Source organism: Piliocolobus tephrosceles, chromosome 18, assembly GCF_002776525.5.
Source record: "Piliocolobus tephrosceles isolate RC106 chromosome 18, ASM277652v3, whole genome shotgun sequence".
Classification (NCBI taxonomy): Eukaryota; Metazoa; Chordata; class Mammalia; order Primates; family Cercopithecidae; genus Piliocolobus; species Piliocolobus tephrosceles.
The window spans coordinates 73,133,994-73,152,158 of NC_045451.1; the positions used below are offsets into that span (position 1 = coordinate 73,133,994).

The 18,165-nt window shown below is 44.7% G+C and overlaps 1 protein-coding gene across 6 annotated transcripts in view; it reads left to right on the forward strand.

Annotated features, from left to right (window-relative positions):
• The first annotated feature begins 284 nt into the window (after nt 1-284).
• Nucleotides 285-18,165, forward strand: part of CEP192 (centrosomal protein 192) — a 142,860-nt gene continuing 124,979 nt past the window's right edge. For 4 of the 6 annotated variants that reach the window (XM_023228356.1, XM_023228353.1, XM_023228354.1 and 1 more), the window contains exons 1-4: nt 1,073-1,240; nt 8,662-8,829; nt 10,640-10,765; nt 17,218-17,393. In XM_023228356.1, coding sequence (XP_023084124.1) covers nt 1,134-1,240; nt 8,662-8,829; nt 10,640-10,765; nt 17,218-17,393 — 577 coding nt within the window. In that variant the 5' untranslated portion in view covers nt 1,073-1,133. Of the gene's footprint in view, nt 414-1,072; nt 1,241-8,661; nt 8,830-10,639; nt 10,766-17,217; nt 17,394-18,165 lie in introns of those variants that run through there. The other 2 variants (XM_023228357.1, XM_023228359.1) reach the window with 2 other exon arrangements.

The window sequence follows — 18,165 nt, forward strand, 5'->3', positions numbered from 1 at the left end:
CATTATTTTCAAATTCGCCAAGACCTTGAAGGCGGCGCCAACGGGAGCAGTCCCCCGGGTCCCAGCCGGCGCGGAGCTCCATCATCATCATCTCCTCCTCCCCCTCCTCCTCCTGCGGAGGCGCAGGGCGCGCGGCTTCCTCGCTTCAAATCCAGGAACGCGCGGTCCCCACCAATCACTGGGCTTCTTCCCGCCCCATTTCTTCCCGCTGTCCAATCAAAAGCCGGCTCAGTCTCCTCCCCTTGCCTGGTGCTGCGAACAGACGTAAACCAGAGGCGGGCGCGGTACGGCCGTTCGGGGCTGCAGCGGGAGCGGGGGCCGTGCGCACGCGCACTTGCAGCGCCCGGGACACCCCTTCGCTCTGTGGACATTACGGCTTCACGCTGCCCCCCGCAGTGGGGGACGCGGGCTCGGTGAGGAGGGACGCCGGTGCCTCGGCCTGCGCCTGGGCGGGAGGCAGACGCATGCCCCTTTGGCCTACGTTTCGGCTGCCGGACCGGCGGGTCGGTGACGGTTGGGCCGGGCGGGGGCGCAGGCTGTGGGCGGCAAGGCCGGCAGGGCGCGAGCGGGTTGCCTGCCGCCCTGCCCGCGCCTCCACGCCTGGCCCGGCCTCCGCGCCGAGCTCCGCCTGGTTGGGATTAATTGCACGCCTGTGTGTCGTTGGGCTTTGGCCGGGCGTGATGGGATAGACTGTTAGGGGGTCACATCTTTCCTGCCTCCCCTCTTGTCTGGGGCCTTCCACCTCTTGAGGGACAGGCCCTCTCCGTGCTTCCCTCTGGAGCGTCTTGCCAGGCGCCTGTGGACCGACCGGTGGTGGTTGCTTTCTGTGCATTGTGATGGGCGGTTCTGTTTCTGTTTTTTGTTGTAAAATTCTGACCCAGTAAGTCACTTTGTGAACTTAATGCTTAATGCCCTTGTCTTCCGTGTACTCGCTTGCTTTGGTTTCTGCTGGATTGCGTTCATTTCTTCCTAATAGTTTACCTACGTTCCTTGCCTATGATTTCATTGTCAACAGAACGTGAAATGAGACGAATGTTAATACACTCTACTTGTACTTTGCTGTTAATTTCAGAATTTGTTTAGTAAAACGTGAGGACCTCTTCAAGGCAGTCGTTTGGAGAACAGCTGTTCATATGACCATAGTCCCATTTGCTGTTGGTATTTTGAGGTCATTCGACTGGCGTTTTTACTGCTCCAAAATCAACTTTTTCTCCAAATTTCAGCTTTCTGGGCAAAAACGGTAAGCCTTGAACAATAATATACCAAATGCCTACCTAGTTTTAAAGTATATCTTAAAGTGCCAAGAGTAAATGATGAGTTTTGGGGAAGTTTGACTCGGCTTTGGGTTCCACGGCATGTGCTTTTAAATGTGTTAAATCGTATACCGAGACCTACAATTGCTGACTGTAGTCAGTAATCTTTTATGTACCTAGGAATGTAATTAGTGAACCCAGATGTGAAATTTGAGGTCACTACTTTAAGGAAATAGCAAGAGAAGTTGCAAATATAGCTACTCAGTTCAAATATAGTAGAAGAAGAGATAACATACTGTCTTCACTTGAGATGATGGAGGAGGGGTGGGTAATGCAATAATGTGAGAAATTAAAGGAAATTTCCTTCAGGAATGTGTTATGTCCTTGAATGGTTTAAAAGTGTAATCTTTTCTGGAGAAGAGACTAGGTATTAGGTTACATCTTGAGGAATCTTCCCGTGGATGGTGTTACCTTTGCACCCTTAGCAAAGGTCTGTTGAAGGACTTATCCCTATCGTAGTTGACAGGGATTGTCAGCTCCCTGAGGAGAGCTGCCTTACTTATTTTTGCATTCTTGGGGCCAAGTAGAGTGTTCTTCGTGGTTTGTGTTTCATAATGATTGCTGCATGAATGATCTTTGCATAATTTCTGAGTTTTCTTTGGATTAGGCCCCTTCTAAATAGGAACAACTGTTGAAGTGTTTTGTATACATTTTAATAGTTTACATGTCTGTATATGAATGAATAACTTAGTAATTACAAGGCGAGACTTGGGGAGGCTAGTTGGGAGACTTGTGTGATATTTCAGAATAAAAAGTGATGGGCAACCGGCATTAGGAATATGGAAGTGGGGCTCAGCTCCAGAGGTGTATTTGACGTTAGAAGCGTCAGAATTTGGTGAGAGAGCAGGAGGGATCAGAGTGGTCCTAGGTGTCTGTCTTCTATTGCCAGTTAATAGGGCTGGATTTGGGCGAAGACTAAAGATAATGGCAGGAATGAACGGAGGAAAGGTAACAAGTTTGATTTTGTATTTTGTATTGCATTGGGGGTAAGGTAGATGTCAGAGAGCCATTTGGAAGTATGGTTGTTCCCTCGAGTTACCCATGGAATTGGTTCCAGGACCTACTCCTGCCCCAGGATACTGAAAGCCTCTAGATGCTCAAGTTCCTTACATAGATTGGTGTAGTATTTGCATGTAACTGATGCATATGCTCCTGGATATTTATTTAAGACAGAGTCTCACTTTGTTGCCCAGGCTGGATTGCAGTGGCTGTTCACATGCGCGATCATAGCTCACTGCAGCCTCAAACTTTTGGTCTCCAGCTGTCCTTCCATGGGGGCCTCCTGAGTAGCTGGGACTTCAGGCATGCACCACCGGGAGGTGGAATTAGTGCAGAGGAAAGAATACCCTGGGGCCAGGCTTGCCTGGGTGGGCATCCTCTGGCCTCCCTGTGCTGTGTGGACTGGAAACGTCTCTTAATTGTCTCTTTCAGCCTCATTTCCCTCAATAATAGGAATGATGGCTACTTTACAAATTTGACATGGGGATTAGAAAAATGTATGTGAAATAATTAGCACATTACTTGATAGTAGACACTGAGTATCAGCAAACTAGGAGTTACAGATTCTTCCTTACAACTCATTTTTTCAATTCGTATTTCCACTTCTCTGTCAGGTATTGGGAATATATGGATGAACAAGATAGACATTTCCTCAAGAAGCTGCTCTTCTAAATATATAGGGGTTAAAGTTAAAGTTGAGGTTACCCACTGCCTGAGAATGTTGTCATTCATTAGTTTCACAGATACTTACTGAGTACCTGCTGTGTGCTAGGCATTGTTCTAAGTGTTAAGGGAATAGTGATGGACAGATAGGCAAGGCCCCTGCTCTTAGGGAGAAATTACTTCACTGGAAGAAGACAGATAAATGCAAGAATAAATAGTGATAAAACTGGATGGTCAGTCATGATTCCTCTGGAAGCCTGTGATAAAGGGAGCATGGATAGGTGTGGTGGCAGTTCAGGGGATAATGAAGAGGAAGGCTTTTTTAAAATGTGGGAGAAATAGCAGCATGCCCAGCGTGGGAGGACTTGCACAGACAGAAGACTCGATCACGTTAAGAAAGGGGGCGGTTGGTAGAGTAGTTGTCGGTGCAGTGAGGGGTTGGGATCGAGTGCAAAGTGGAGAGGCGGGCTTCAGACAGAGGCATGGGCACTTCATGAACTGTTGTGGGATAATTTAGGAATCAGACCGAGGGATTGAGGAGGATGAATGTGATTGACTGTAGCGCTGTTTGACTTAATAAGAGATAAACTTCTCTTAGAAGGTAACATATAAATTGAGTTGAATGTCAGGAAGGAAGGAGCTAGCTAGGCAAAGATCTGGGAAAAGAATATTCTAGACCCTGTGGTAGGAGTGGGCTTTGGGGGTATTACACGAATAGAAAATTCAGTTTGTGGTGAATGAGCCTGAGAAGGTGGGAGAGAGTGACAGGCCTCATAGAATTTTCAGAAGAGGCACAGCATTTGATTCATATTTAATGGTCTTTTTGCTCACTTCTTGGATAATTAATTGTAGGGCGGCAAGAATAAAAACATGGAGGGGATGAAGAGGCTTTTCAGTAGGGTAAGGTGGTGGTAATGGAGATAGGAAGATACAGACTATTTCAGGGTGTATTTGGAACATAGACATGTTTTGCCCTCAGGAATGAACTACACCAGTACATGTGTTTTGTTTGACAGCAGTGTGTGTATTGAATGTAACTGGCTTTAGGCAAAGCCTGTAATTTCCAGCTGACCTCAGTCCTTACAATTCTGTTTTCTAACAATATTTGTTCCCAAAGACTTTTGATTTGAGATCCCTAGTGTGTAAGAAGTAAATTGCATGATGCAAAGTCTGAGGTCAGAATCCTGGGTAACCCTAACATATGAGGAGCAAATAAAAGAAGAGGATGTCAGATGAGTTGTGAAAGTATGATTGTGGAGTGTTCTCCTAGGATGCTTGGCCATGAAGGGAAGGTGAGAAGGTGGTGGCAGTACATACAAATGAAAGATTGTTACCTGCCTCCTCCGTCTTAACATGGGAGAATTTTTAAAATGTTTATGGAAATCAAGAAGAGAGAATTGTTGGAAATATCAAAGAGAAGAAAATGCTCGGGCATGATCTGAGAGGAGAGTGCTTATGTGATGATGATGAATTTGCTGTGTACTGACATAATTTGAAATTTTTTATTCACTCAAGTTTATTGAGGGTCTCGTGCCAGAACTGTTCTAGCTGGGAATGCAGTGGCAAACCAAATGGGCGAAGTCCCTGCCCTCATAGAGCTTACATTCTAATGTGGAGAGAAAAAGAGATAACAAGTGAGTTACATAGCATGCCAGGTGGTGGTCAGTACTATAGAACGGAGAAAGCAGGGAAAGGAGGTTAGGAAGTGCCCTGTTCAAATCTGTAGGTTGATGAGGCAAGGCCTGACAGTTAAGTGAACATTTGCATAAAGATCTGAAAGAAGTGAAGGTACAAGATGCGTGAATGGCTGGAGCATCAGGAGCTGGACAGAATTCAGAGCTAGGGTGGAGGTCCTGGAGCGGAGCTGGCTTAGCGAGTTTCAGAACAGCAGAGAGGTTAGGATGGCTGGAATGGAGTGAGCAAGGGAGAAGAGGAGAGGAGAGGAGGTCACAGATTATGTGGGCCCTGGTTGGCCATCTTAAAGACTGCCTTTTACTCTGAATAAGATGGGGAACCAGTGGAGGGAGGGTTTGAGCTAAGGAGTGAGGACATCTCACTAATGTTGTAGGGTGACTTTCATGTGTGGAGAATAGACTAGGGGAGGCAGAGAGGAAGCCTGGAGACAAAAGGCTATTGCAGTGAGTGTCCGGGCAGGAAGTGGTGGTGGCCTGACCAAGGTGATAGCAGGGTGAGGGGTAGGGTGGGGGGATGCAGCAAGGTCCTGGGCATGGTGTTAATGTCTAACTCTAGAGATTTGCAAAGGGATTGCACATGACGAGGTGTGAGGGATCTCAGATGACTGCGGTTTTTGGCCTAAGCAGCTAGGTGTTGGAGTTGTCATTTCGCTGGTGGGGAAGGCTGAAGGGCAGGCACTTCTTTTTTTTTTTTTTTTTTTTTTTTGAGACGGAGTCTCGCTCTGTGGCCCAGGCTGGAGTGCAGTGGCGGGATCTCAGCTCACTGCAAGCTCCGCCTCCCGGGTTCACGCCATTCTCCTGCCTCAGCCTCCCGAGTAGCTGGGACTACAGGCGCCCGCCAACACGCCCGGCTAATTTTTTGTATTGTAGTAGAGACGGGGTTTCACCGTGTTAGCCAGGATGGTCTCGATCTCCTGACCTCGTGATCCGCCCGTCTCGGCCTCCCAAAGTGCTGGGATTACAGGCTTGAGCCACCGCGCCCGGCTACACTTCTTGAGGGGATGGGAATGAATTGGAATCAAGATTCAAATGTAGGTGCTTGTTAGACATTTCAGTGGAAGTGTTATGCAGGTGGCTGAATATCTGAGGTTCGGGGCAAGGCCCAAGATGGAGGTGTACATTTCACATGATACTTGAAGCTTTGACATTGAAGGCAGTTACCCAGTGAGGGTGAGCTGATGGAAGAAGTCGAAGATCAAGCCCTGGAGGCTTCTACTCTGTGGAGATCCAGGAGATAAGGAGGAACTGGCCAAGGAGAAGGAAAAGTAGCAGCTGGTGGAGTTGGAGGAGAACCAGACAGCTGTGTCTTAGAAACGAGGCCAAGAAAGTATTTCCCCAAGGGAGGAGTAATCACCTGAATGTGAGGTTACAGAAAAAGGACTGGAGGTAGATTATAGTATATGCTACAGCTTGGCAACAGGGAGATCAGGGCTGGTGCTGACAAGCATTTTTTTGGTGCTGTGGTGGAATGAAAGCCAGATTGGGGTGCATTCAGGAGAGGATGGGAGTGGAACTGGATGGCCAGTCATGATTCCTCTGGAAGCCTGTGGTAAAGGGAGCATGGATAGGTGTGGTGGCAGTTCAGGGGATAATGAAGAGGAAGGCTTTTTTAAAAGATGGGAGAAATAGCAGCATGCCCAGCGTGGGAGGACTTGCACAGACAGAAGACTCGATCACGTTAAGAAAGGGGGCGGTTGGTAGAGTAGTTGTCGGTGCAGTGAGGGGTTGGGATCGAGTGCAAAGTGGAGAGGCGGGCTTCAGACAGAGGCATGGGCACTTCATAAACTGTTGTGGGATAATTTAGGAATCAGGCTGAGGGATTGAGGAGGATTTATTATTTAGGTGCACCAGCCCAGTCAGATTAACATCCAAAATGTCTGAGCCCTGGACAAATCTGAGCCCTTCAAAGAGTTAAGCTACCTTTTAAGCATTTCGTGGGGTGGCCGGGGGGGATCTGTACAGGTAATAGCATATTACAGAAGCAAGAAACAAGGACAGTTATTCAATTAACTGAGACATGTGTTACATCATTTCTTATTTTCCAAGGAAAAACATGTTTTACGGCTTGAGTTTATCTGTCTAGTGACCTTGCAGCTGCACAGCCAGAGAAACAGGGTCTTCACAGTGCCTTGGAAAGGAGGAGAAATAAGGCTCACTAGCCACAGAAAAACAGGCAGATAATGTTTGAAGGGCTCCAGCTCTTTCTGTTTCTCAGGGGGAATTGGGTTTTCTTACATAGAACTGAGTTTCTGCTTACACATTCTTTAATTTGTTTTAATTCCTATTCCAAAACAAGTAAATTCTTCTTATTTTTGGTGGGGGATAGGGTCTTGCTCCGTCGCCCAGGCTGGAGTACGGGGCCGCCATCTCGGCTCACTGCAACCTCCGCCTTGCAGATGCAGGTGATTCTCCTGCCTTAGCTTCCCAAGTAGCTGGGGTAACAGGTGCCCGCCACGACGCCCGGCTAGTTTTTGTATTTTTAGTAGAGACGAAGTTTCACCTCGTCTTTGGCCAGGCTGGTCTTGAACTCCTGACCTCAAGTGATTCGCCTGCCTCAGTCTCCCAAAATGCTGGGATTACAGACATGAGCCATCGCACCTGCCTCATACTCTCTTTAGTGGTCGTAAAACTTTTTCTTTTTCTTTTTATATTTTGTAGAGTAATTAGTCCATACTGTCTAAAATCTGTGCTTTAATCCAGTTTGTCATTGATCCTAGCACACTCCTGTATTACTGAAGCAACTCTTTGACTAGTCTTCCAGGTTTTTCAGTCCTCTCCCTTCCCATATTATAGGTTGATTGTGCCAGTCTTTCGTTGGTTGCAGAATACAGTTCAAACTTTCCAATACACCATTTCAGACTTTTAGAATCTGGCTCCATTCTGGCATTCTAGCTTCGTTTACTGTGTTATTTTGTTCACCAGCTGCCAAAATACATTGGAGTATTTGCTACTGCCAGCACTTAAAGTGGGTTTTCCAGTCAGACCTGGGTTTGAATCTTAGTAATTACAACCTTGGGAAAATTGAGCTAATTTAGTCTCTCAGTTTGTTTCTTCTTCTGTAAAATGGGGTAACACTTATATTGTAAGATTTCCTGTGGATTCAGTGAGTTAAATTAGTAGATATGCAATAAAATTTAATTCTTTTCCTTCGTGGCTCATGTTTGTCATCCTAAATAAACTCTCTTATCCCATACTCTGCCTTTTAAAAGTTCTCAGTCTTCAAGGCACATTGCCAATATCCTCTCTTTTTTTTAGCTTTTCCTGATTATTTATCTTTTTGTTCTCCTGTCATTATTTCCTTTACTGATTTCCATGCAGTGTGTATATGATACGTACTCTGAAAAATTGTTGAGACTGGCTAACATCTTCAGAGTACCGTGGTCAAGTTCTCTAGTAATAGCATAGGTTTTGTGCTGGTGTTTTCCAGATTTAGTCACTTGTGGACCCCTTTCACCCCTTTTACCATGTCCATGTGCCAACTATACTTTAACTGAAAATTTTTCTTTGAATGTGTTCACTTTTTAATTCGCTCTTAACGACACTCTGAGATCCGGGCTAGATTTTTGCTAGTTGTACTTTTTCTGTTCTGTGTTAGAATGAGTACGTAACTACCAAACTTTTAAATATGCCCTAAAATCATTTGTATATACCATCAGTGTTCTGCCATCTTTGCTTTCTTTACTAGATACGTTTGTAGTAATTCATTTTCCTTGCTACATCAAGCGAACAGCAAATTAAAATGTGTTGTATTGCGTTATTATGTTAATTATAAGAAGATAAGTTTAATGTTTAAGGTTTCTGTTCTCATCTATAAAGTAGCAAAGTATTCTGAGATTTATTTTACCTCAGACTATTTGGCTGTTTCCCCCTTACTGATGCTACAGAAAGGATTTTTTTCCTAAGATTTATTAGTTTTCTAAGATGATGCTTTAAATCATTTAAAAACATTTTATAGTAATATGTGACCTATTGAAATACTTTTGTTATTGCAGTGAGATGGAAGATTTTCGAGGTATAGCAGAAGAATCATTTCCAAGCTTTCTCACCAATTCATTATTTGGTAACAGTGGGATTTTGGAAAATGTCACTCTTTCTTCAAATCTTGGCTTGCCGGTTGCTGTTTCCACACTTGCTAGGAATAGATCCAGCACTGATAACAGGTAAGATTTGTTTGAGCAGATTTTTTCCAGGTCCATAAAGCCGACAGCATGCTGATACTTATGTTATGTTTCTCAGTCAAGCTTCAGCTTTTTGTTTTGTCTATGAGGGAGATGGACAGATATGTGAAATGAATATGGAAAAGGCAGAATTTACCGTCTCTTTGCCCATTGCATTGCCTTTTCAGTGGGTAGGTTTGGGATTTGAGCAGCGGTTACCTATTTTGGTCTATTGTTTTTTTTTTGTCTATAGTGTTTTGGATTTGTAATAGTTCAGTCAGACTAATGGCTAGTAATGTAAAACAAGTTGTGTTAGCGAAGTTCAAAGGAAAATTAATCATAAGGTTATAGGAGTACCTCTTGTCATCAAGGGGAGGAGTGCAGAGCTTTGCTGCAAGAAGGGACAGGGATTGAGATTTGGGAAGGCATCAGGACTTGGGTTTTTGTCATCCCACTCTGTGTCTCTCTGTATAACTCATTCTCTTCTCTTTTTTTATTGCTAATTAAAAAAATGTTTTTGTAGAGATAGGGTCTTGCTGTGTTAGCTAGGCTGTTCTTGAACTCTTGGGCTCAAGTGATCCTCCTGCCTTAGCTTCCCAAAGCGTTGGGATTACAGGTGTGAGCTACCATACCTGGCCTCTTCTCTTTTTCAATACATTGGTTTTATTTGCTTTTCTGTTAATGTTACAGAATATGGCAACACAAATTTTCAAAAGACATCTATGAATTACATTTTTAGCTACACTGAACTGTCTCCTCATGTCTCATGAGTTTCTGGTCCATCTTAGGTTAGGTGTCTGTTCCAAATTCAGTCACCTGTGACTAGAGTTGGGTCATTGGATCTATTTAGAGGTCTGACAGTGTCTCACTTTTTAATTCATTTCAGCCAGATTTACTCTTTACTGGACTTGTATGGCCATCTTTCTCTTTCTCTTCCAGCTTTCAGTCTGTCCTAGGTTTGTGAAGTAACTCTTCAAGTAACTCTTGTTGTTCTAGTAACTTTCATCTCCTGAAGTCAAGTTTCTCTTCCTTAGAAACTCAACCAGGCTGGGCGTCGTGGCTCATGCCTGTAGTCCCAGCACTTTGGGAGGCCAAGGCGGGCAGATCACTTGAGTTCAGGAGTTTGAGACCAGCTAGCAAAACCCTGTTTACTAAAAATACAAACATTATTAGCCAGGTGTGATGGCTCATGCCTCTAATCCCAGCTACTCAGGAGGCTGAGACAGGAGAATCGCTTCAACCTGGAAGGCGGGGGTTGCAGTGAGCTGAGATTGGGCCATTGTACTCCAGCCTGGACGACAGAGGGAGACTGTCTCAAAAAAAAACCCCCAAAACTCAACCAGCTTTTATTTTCTTTACTTTTAAAATGTCTGTTTTATTACCAAATTGATGTTTGGTTAAATACACCTTGTTTTGTATCTTCAACTGGACTGTGTATAGTTTATGCATCCATTACATGTAGGGTCTTGCGTAACGTATGAAGTTTGCCTATGCTTAAACTTTCCCGTCTTCTGTCAACCTAAACATTTAGTGAGGAGCATCATCTTGACCTTTGGGATGAAGGGGTTGTATTAACGCTGTCAGCTCTTATGGCTTTAAGATTTTTGTGACTGTATTGTTGAATACAGATAAACTCCCTATTGCTGAGCCACAGGTTTCCGTGCTTTGCACAGAGGATGATGGTTTGAAGTATAGGGGCCGTATTTGTTTTTGTCCCTGGTGGTTTTACTGTCATGCAGCCGTATGTCATGATGACATTTAAATATGTGTAATTTAATTCTTAACAATTAAAACAAAATTTTTTCCTGTGTAGGTATCCTGATGTCCAGTCATCTTACTTAGCGGAAGGGAGATTTTCAGTTCCATCCGGGTCATCTTCCGGAAGCCAGAGTGATGCTGAACCAAAAGAGAGGTTACAGCTTAGCTTCCAGGATGATGAGTAAGTTCATCCCTTCATTTGCTTGTACTGTGTTAAAAGTAGGTCTTATGCAGTCTTGCGGAAAGTGACAATGTGATTGTGTCTGTAAGTAATTCTGATTAATTCTAAAATCTTTAAGAGTTTTCTTTTCTTTTTTTTTTTTGAGGCGGAGTTTCACTCACTCCGTTGCCCAGGCTGTAGTGCAATGGTGTGATCTTGGCTCACTGTAACCTCTGCCTCCCTGGTTCAAGCAATTATCCTGCCTCAGCCTCTTGAGCAGCTGGGATTACAGGCATGTGCCACCACACCCAGCTAATTGTTTTTGTATTTTTAGTAGAGATGAGGTTTCACCATGTTGGCCAGGCTAGTCTCAAACTCCTGACCTTGAGTGAACTGCCCGCCTTGGCCACCCAAAGTGCTGGGATTAGAATTACAGGTGTGAGCCACTGCACCCGGCCATACTTCCCTGTATGTACATTTATATATACATTTTTCACACCTAGGATGTTATTAAGATTTCTAGGGTTTAAATTGCTGAGGTAAAAACAGTGTATTTTAAAGACCATGACAGATTAACACATTGCTCTTGAGAAAACTTGCGCCAGTTTCTTCTCCTAGTAGACGTGTGATGAAAATGCCAGCTTCTCCCAGCCCTGCCCAGCATTTGATGGTGCTATTTTTAATCTTTGATTTTTGGAGGGAAAAATAATTTGTATAATACACACGTGTATATGCATGGAAGAAAGTCTGGAAGTCTAAAAACCCAAAATGGTAATGGTGGTATTACAGACAATCTTGTTTTCTGTGTTTAAATTTGTATTTGAGTATTTATGGGATTGAACTTACTTTAATGTCTGTTCATTACTTATATTTATGTTGTGAATTGCCTCTTGATAGTCTTCATATATAAGTGCTTTCTTTGTATTAAGGATATTAACCGTTGTGTATTCATTGCTTCGCTGTGCAGTTTTGACTGAGTGCCTACTGTGTGCGCCACACACTTTTTCAGGTGGTTAGGAGATGCCAGTGATTAAAACAGATGTTAAACAAGACACTAAAATATGCTAATTTTATAGTATATTAGAAGGGAAAAGTGCTAGAAAAAAGTAGAATATGATAAGGAGGGTTATTAGGAAGGCTGAAGGCAGTGTTCAGTATGGGTCTCATTGTGGACATAAGATATGAGCCAAGGGCACAGTGGCTCATGCCTGTAATCCCAGCACTTTGGAAGGCTAAGGCAGGTAGATCACCTGAGGTCAGGAGTTTGAGACCAGCCTGGCCAACATGGTGAAATCCTATCTCTACCAAAAACACAAAAACTAGCCAAGTGTAATGGCATGTGGCTGTAATCCTAGCTACTTGGGAGGCCGAGGCAGGAGAATTGCTTGAACATGGGAGGTGGAGGTTGCAGTGAGCCGAGATCACGCCACTGCACTCCAGCCTGGGCAACAGAGTGAGACTCTCTCTCAAAAAAAAAGAAAAAAGATTTGAGCCAAGACTTGAGGGAGGGAGTTAACTCTGTGGACGCCAGGGGGAAGCAGACTTCAGGCCAAAGGTGCAGCCAGCCTGAAGGAACTAAGGCAGGCGTGTAGCCCGTGTGGTTCACAGAGCCTCAGGGAGGCTGGGGAGGTGGTGAGCAGGACCTTGACTCAGAGACCTTGACTCAGAGTTACGGGAAGCCACTAAAGGGCTACATCTGAATTGTGTTTTAAAAGGCCCACTCTGAGGATCACTTGAGCCCAGGAGATCCAGGCTGCAGTGAGCCGTAATTGCACCACTGCACTCTAGCCTGGATGACAGAGTGAGACCCTGTCTCAAAAAAAGGCCCCCTCTGGCTGTTATGTGGAAGAGACTGCAGGAGGCGAGAGTGGGAGCAGCATGGCACTGAGTCTTGATTGTCTGGAAGTGAGGCAGATGGAAGAGATGAACCAGGCCTGGTCCTGAGGATGCGTCACAGTGAGAAGCTGGGGACAGGAGGCATCAACAGCGAGATGAAGAGTTAGTGATCAGTGGCAGGAGGAAAACAGAGCATCCTGGAAGCCATGTCAAGAGCATGTGTAAAAGAAGAGTTACCCAACTATGTCAAATAAAATGAGGGCAAAGAACTGACCCTTGGAATTAGCATAGGTTAGGTCGTTCGGAACCCCAGTAAGTAGTTTGGTGGAAGTAGGGACAGGCACCGTGATGGCCTACTCAGAGTGAGTTTCAGAGAGAATGGGGGTTACTGTTAGAGGCAGTAGACAGCGTGTGGAGTTCTGCTGTGAAAGGGAGTAGAGAAGCGAGGTTGTGATAGCTGGATGGTTGTCGTGGGTGAAGAGAAGTTTCACTTTTTTTTTTTTTTTGTGGTGGGAGAAGTTGCTGCATGTCTACGTGATAACAGGAATCATCTCCTGGAAAGGGTAAAGCTTGGCGATGTAGAAAGGGAAGAGAATTGCTGCAGTAATGTCTGTGTCAGCAAGAGAGGGTAGGCCACAATGTGCGGTGCGGGGAGTGGCTTTAGCTGTAGGACTGCGGACAGTTCCTCTGCGGGAACAGGCGGGAGGATGGCCCGGGTGGGTGCATGTAGTGGTCAGAATCTGTGGAAGTTACCTTTTCAGTGCTTCAGGCTGAAAGTAGGGTTAGTGAAGTAGGAAGTATAATCATCAAGAGTGAGGGTGGAGGAGGAGGAGTTTGGTGGTTTAAAAAAAAGATGTAAAATTATCACATTGGGAGCATAGGAAAACGAATGGACAGGGTTGAAATGTTAGGATTCCTCGACGACATCAAGGGCCCAACTTGAGGGCCATGGGCGTGACTGTTCAGGGTGATTGTGATGTTTCTCCAGCCACATTGAACTTAGGAGTGCCGGTGAAGAGGAGGCAGAGAATTGGATTTAACCAGGGTTGTAGGTTATGAAGAGAGTGAGGGACAAGGTTGCTGAGGATGTCAGATTGGCCATGGGCTTTAGGTGAAGGAGGAGGAGAGGGTATGGACAGTGGGAGGAGAGTGATGTGGTGGTACAGATGGGTTGGAGGTGCAGGTGGGGTCGGCAGCATATAGTTGTGGTACTAGAGGCAAGAGGGGTAGTAGGTGATTCCAAGCTGTGAGGCTCTAGGGAGAGTGACCTGGAAGTGGCACTGAGGGCAAGAAGGGCGTATGTATTCCATCTCCACACGAGGTGGTGATGCCCCGGCTGTGGGAGAGATGAGGGTCCCCCCTTGTCAGAGCTTGGGGGTAGTAATGTCCTCACAGGATATTCAGGCTTTCATTAAAGCAGTCAGGTGAAAGGAATGTTCCGAGAAGGGATTCGGGAATGGCAGATCTTGTCAGCCCAGCTCTGTAAATTACAGAAGGCACAGTAGAAGGGTTTTGTTTGTTGGGGGGTAGAAGGGCTGGGCAGTCTTAAGGGGCTTGGAGTGCCAGCAGTGAGGCATCCTGGGCTGGTTTTAGGAGCTGAGAATCGGTGGTTAAAGGGCGTTGTGAAGGTGGTCCCACTCACCTGTGGCTGTCAGGGATGGGAGGACACCTCGCCGGTGTCCTCTTGACTCTTGCTGGAGGCCAGGAGCTCTGGAAACTGGTCTTGTTGGTCCTTGTTGATGGAAGACAGGAGGCCTGGCGAGATGGAGTCTTAGACTCAGTGCCTGGGGAGAGGTAAGTGCTTGGAGCTGTTGACTTTTGAACGGTCCGAAGCCCTGAGTTGTTGGTCTGAGTAGAAGCTTCCCTGGACGCTGTGCTGGAGGCAGCAGCCTGCAGAGGCCTAGCCCCAGTCTCCTGCAGAGGCTTCCCTGGACGCCTAGCCCCAGTCTCCTGGTGACTTCTTCGACCCTTTCTTGGGGAGGAGGGAATTTGTGTTTCAAAATGTCTTTATTCTAATCTTGGAATAAATGAACACTTTAGCTGAGTACGGACTTGTAGGATGAAAATGAATTTTCACACAGTTTTGAAGATTGCTACATTGCACGTGAAGTCTGGTGTAATCTCGATACTTGGTTTTTTATCTGAACTGTGTTTTCTCTGGAAATTTTAGAATCCCGTCAGAGTCCCTTGTGGGTGGGGCTGTTTTCCCCATTCACTGAATCCTAACTGGCGTTGATTTGGAGATCAGTTCTAGATAATTACGGCTTTTCTTCTAGTTTTTCCTTTTCTTTTTCCAGAACTACTGTTTTGGATTGCCTGGGTTGTTCTATTTCTATTTTTTTCCCTTTTTTTCTGTTTTAGTGCAAAAAGACATTGTTCTAGATAAGTTTCTTTTTTTTTTTCCTGCTCATTAAATCATTTGGCAATCATAATTTTAATCATGAGAGCTCTTTTTTTGACCTATTTTTAAAACGGGCACTTTTTGTGGATGTACATTTGACCCTTCAACAACCCGAGTTTGAACTGTGTGGCTCCACTTGTAAGCAGATTTCTTTCACCCAAACGTGGATGGAAAATACAGTATTTGTGGATGTGAAACCCGGATGTAGTCAGTGCTAACTGTGGGACTTGAATATTGCATATTCTGGTAGACGCGGGGGTCCTGGAACCAGTCCCCCACGTATACCCAGGGTTGACTGTAACAGCTACATGGATACTTCTGAAGATTCTAATTAGAAATTTCGAAAGTTCTGTAAACTGTTCCTTTTCTCCAGGGCTGCTTGTATAGTTTGTTCATTTTTATTTTTGTCTCTTGAACTGCTCCTTTTTTCTTGTCTGATGTGTGGCTGTCTTCTAGGCTGCCTTGTGTGTATGTAACTCTCGTTTCTCATTGACTTCCACGCAAGAGGGACGTTGTTCCTGGCCATTTCCTGTAGAGGGCGCAGGTTGGAGTCTTAAATTTTATGCCAGATGTTTAGTGCTTTCTTCTGGGCCATTGTTACTGCCGCCGCTTCGTTCTCCACAGGCATTTTCTGTACTTGGATTGCAGGCAAGCCCTTCCCTCCCCCTTGCCAGGTGTTCACTGTCGTGTGTGCATGGCTGTTGTCTCTGGGGTGGGGCAGAAGGGTGGGTGCTCCTGCCACACTTCATGCCGGGCTTTCAGTCCCCCCTCTCCTGCCCTTCCCGACTCCCTCCTGCCCTCCTTCTGACTGTAGTCACGGAACATTTTTGTGGTTCTTCCTGGCAGATTTGTTTCCTTTTCTGCTTCTGGGCCCTTCTGTTCTTGGATTGTGGCTTTCTTTCCCCCTGCACACCCCATCTGCTTTTCGGATTCCAGAATCTGGGGTAAGCATGGGTTAGGACTGGTAGTTCTTACCCAGATTACCTCACTTTTATAGCTTTCCTTGCTCTCATTTTATTGGACACTTGGAAGTTGCTCTTTCCTCTTTAACTTGAAACTTGTGACTTAGTTAGAAAAGTTGTTTTGAGCTAATAAAAATATAGGATATCTGTAGTTTTGACGAAGTAGCTTTTTTAGAGGGATGGTGGTGAATGTAGAGTGCCCTGCTCTCAACTGTCCCTGTCATTCTAAAGTTCTGGTGATCATACTACATGCTTTTCTCAGTGTGGGGCTTTAAAATATGGAATGGACCTAAACGTCCTGACTTGTTGTTTATTTATTTCCTGTCACCATCTTGCGCCCCCACCTCTTTTCCTTTCTGTCCTTGCTACCCCTTGACTTTGTAACTGTGTATAGTCTTTCCACCGATGCCTTTCCTTTCCTTTCCTGTACTCAATGAAAATTTCCTGTACCTACCCACGAGTGCACCTTTGGCTTAAGCTAGTGACTTTGTATGTACTACAGCTCCAGTAAAGAGATGAAGAAACTGGGAAGTAAATTGTGGTTAGGGTTGGAGTGATGCCTCAGGCATGAAAGGTTGGGATTTGAGAAATATGGAAGGGCTTTAAAAAAAAAATTCATCCTGGCCAAATTTGAGTCTGGCTCTTGGTATCAGTATGTCATGTAATGAATTTGTTGCATTTAGAGGCTTTTTCCTGAAGTTCTATTCCCATTCCTCCTCTTTCTGTAGTGAGCTGCTCTAGACCCAAGAGCTTTTAGAGTAGAGTGGGAGAAAAATTGCCTGTAAGAAAAATACTTTCATCCGCACAGAAAACAGCAGAGGCAGAAAGAAAGATAAGGACAAAAACCAGGACTAGGGATAAAAGTAAAAACAATTGAAACCTTTATTAATTCAGAGATTTGGCTATTTTGGCAAATATGCCAATATCCTTTAAGTCTGCAGATTTTAGAAAGCTGTATTATGTAGCCTGGTTTCAAAGATACTTATTCTGGAAATTAAAAAACTACCTTTTGCTGCTTGAGAGAAAGAGCAGCTGTATGACGTTCTCTTTGATTTTGGTAGACTGTATATCACTGGACCCAAAAGTTTGATTCAGTCCCCAGAATACCGTGCAGTGTTAGCAGTTGTAGTTTTCTGGCTAGACTCAAATGTTTCTTTTTATTGCTTCCATTTTTTCTTTTTAAGAGGTGGAACACATAACTGATTAATAGATACTTTGTAGATTTACCCAAGATAACTAACATTTTATCATTCTTCTATTTCCGAATAAAAAAGTTCTATCTCTAGGAAAAAGAGCTACGTGGAAAGTCAGCGTTTATCAAATGCTCTCAGCAAACAGTCAGCTTTCCAAATGGAGACAGCAGGACCAGAAGAGGAGCCAGCCGCAGCTGTAGAATCCTTGCAGGACCAAGATCTCTTCAACAGGGCTTCACCACTGGAACAAGCACAAGGTACTGAACTATTGGAAATCATTTCTTAATGCATATGTTTTTATTTCCTTTTTCATTTCCCCAGCTTTGGAATTGTTTTTTTTTTTTTTTGAGGAAGAATCTCACTCCTGTGGCCCAGGCTGGAGTGCAGCGGCGTGATCACAACTCACTGCAACCTCAACTTCCTGGGCTGCTCAACCTACCTTCCCACCTCAGCCTCCTTAGTAGCTGGGTCTACAGGCACATACCACCATGCTGGGCTAACTTTTTGTGTTTTTAGTAGAGACGGTTTCGTCATGTTACCCAGGCTGGCCTTGAACTCCTGGGCTCAGGCCATCTGCTGTGTCTTGGCCTGCCAAAATGCTGGGATTATGGGCATGAGCCACTGTGCCTGACCTTTTTTTTTTTCCTTTTCCTTAATTTTGAGATGGCTTCTAGCTGTGTTGCCCAGGCTGGTCGTGAACTCCTGAGCTCAAGCAATTCTCTCACCTCAGCCTTTCGAGTAGCTGGAACTGGATGCATGCATCGTCACTCCTGGCTTGGATGTATTCGTTTTGTACTATCATATCGTAAACTGAAAATGCTTTGGTTTGCATTGTACCTATTAATATCATGTTTACAGTACTTTTATAGGAAAAGGTCTCCTCTTAACCTTATTGACTGATTTAAGCTGAAATTCTCTTTGCTTTGGAAGCCATGCTGTCGGATGGCCAGAGCATACTTTATATTCTAGACAAGCCTATTTTCAGTGCATCTTCCACTTTTCTCCCACTATTTAATTTATATTCTTATT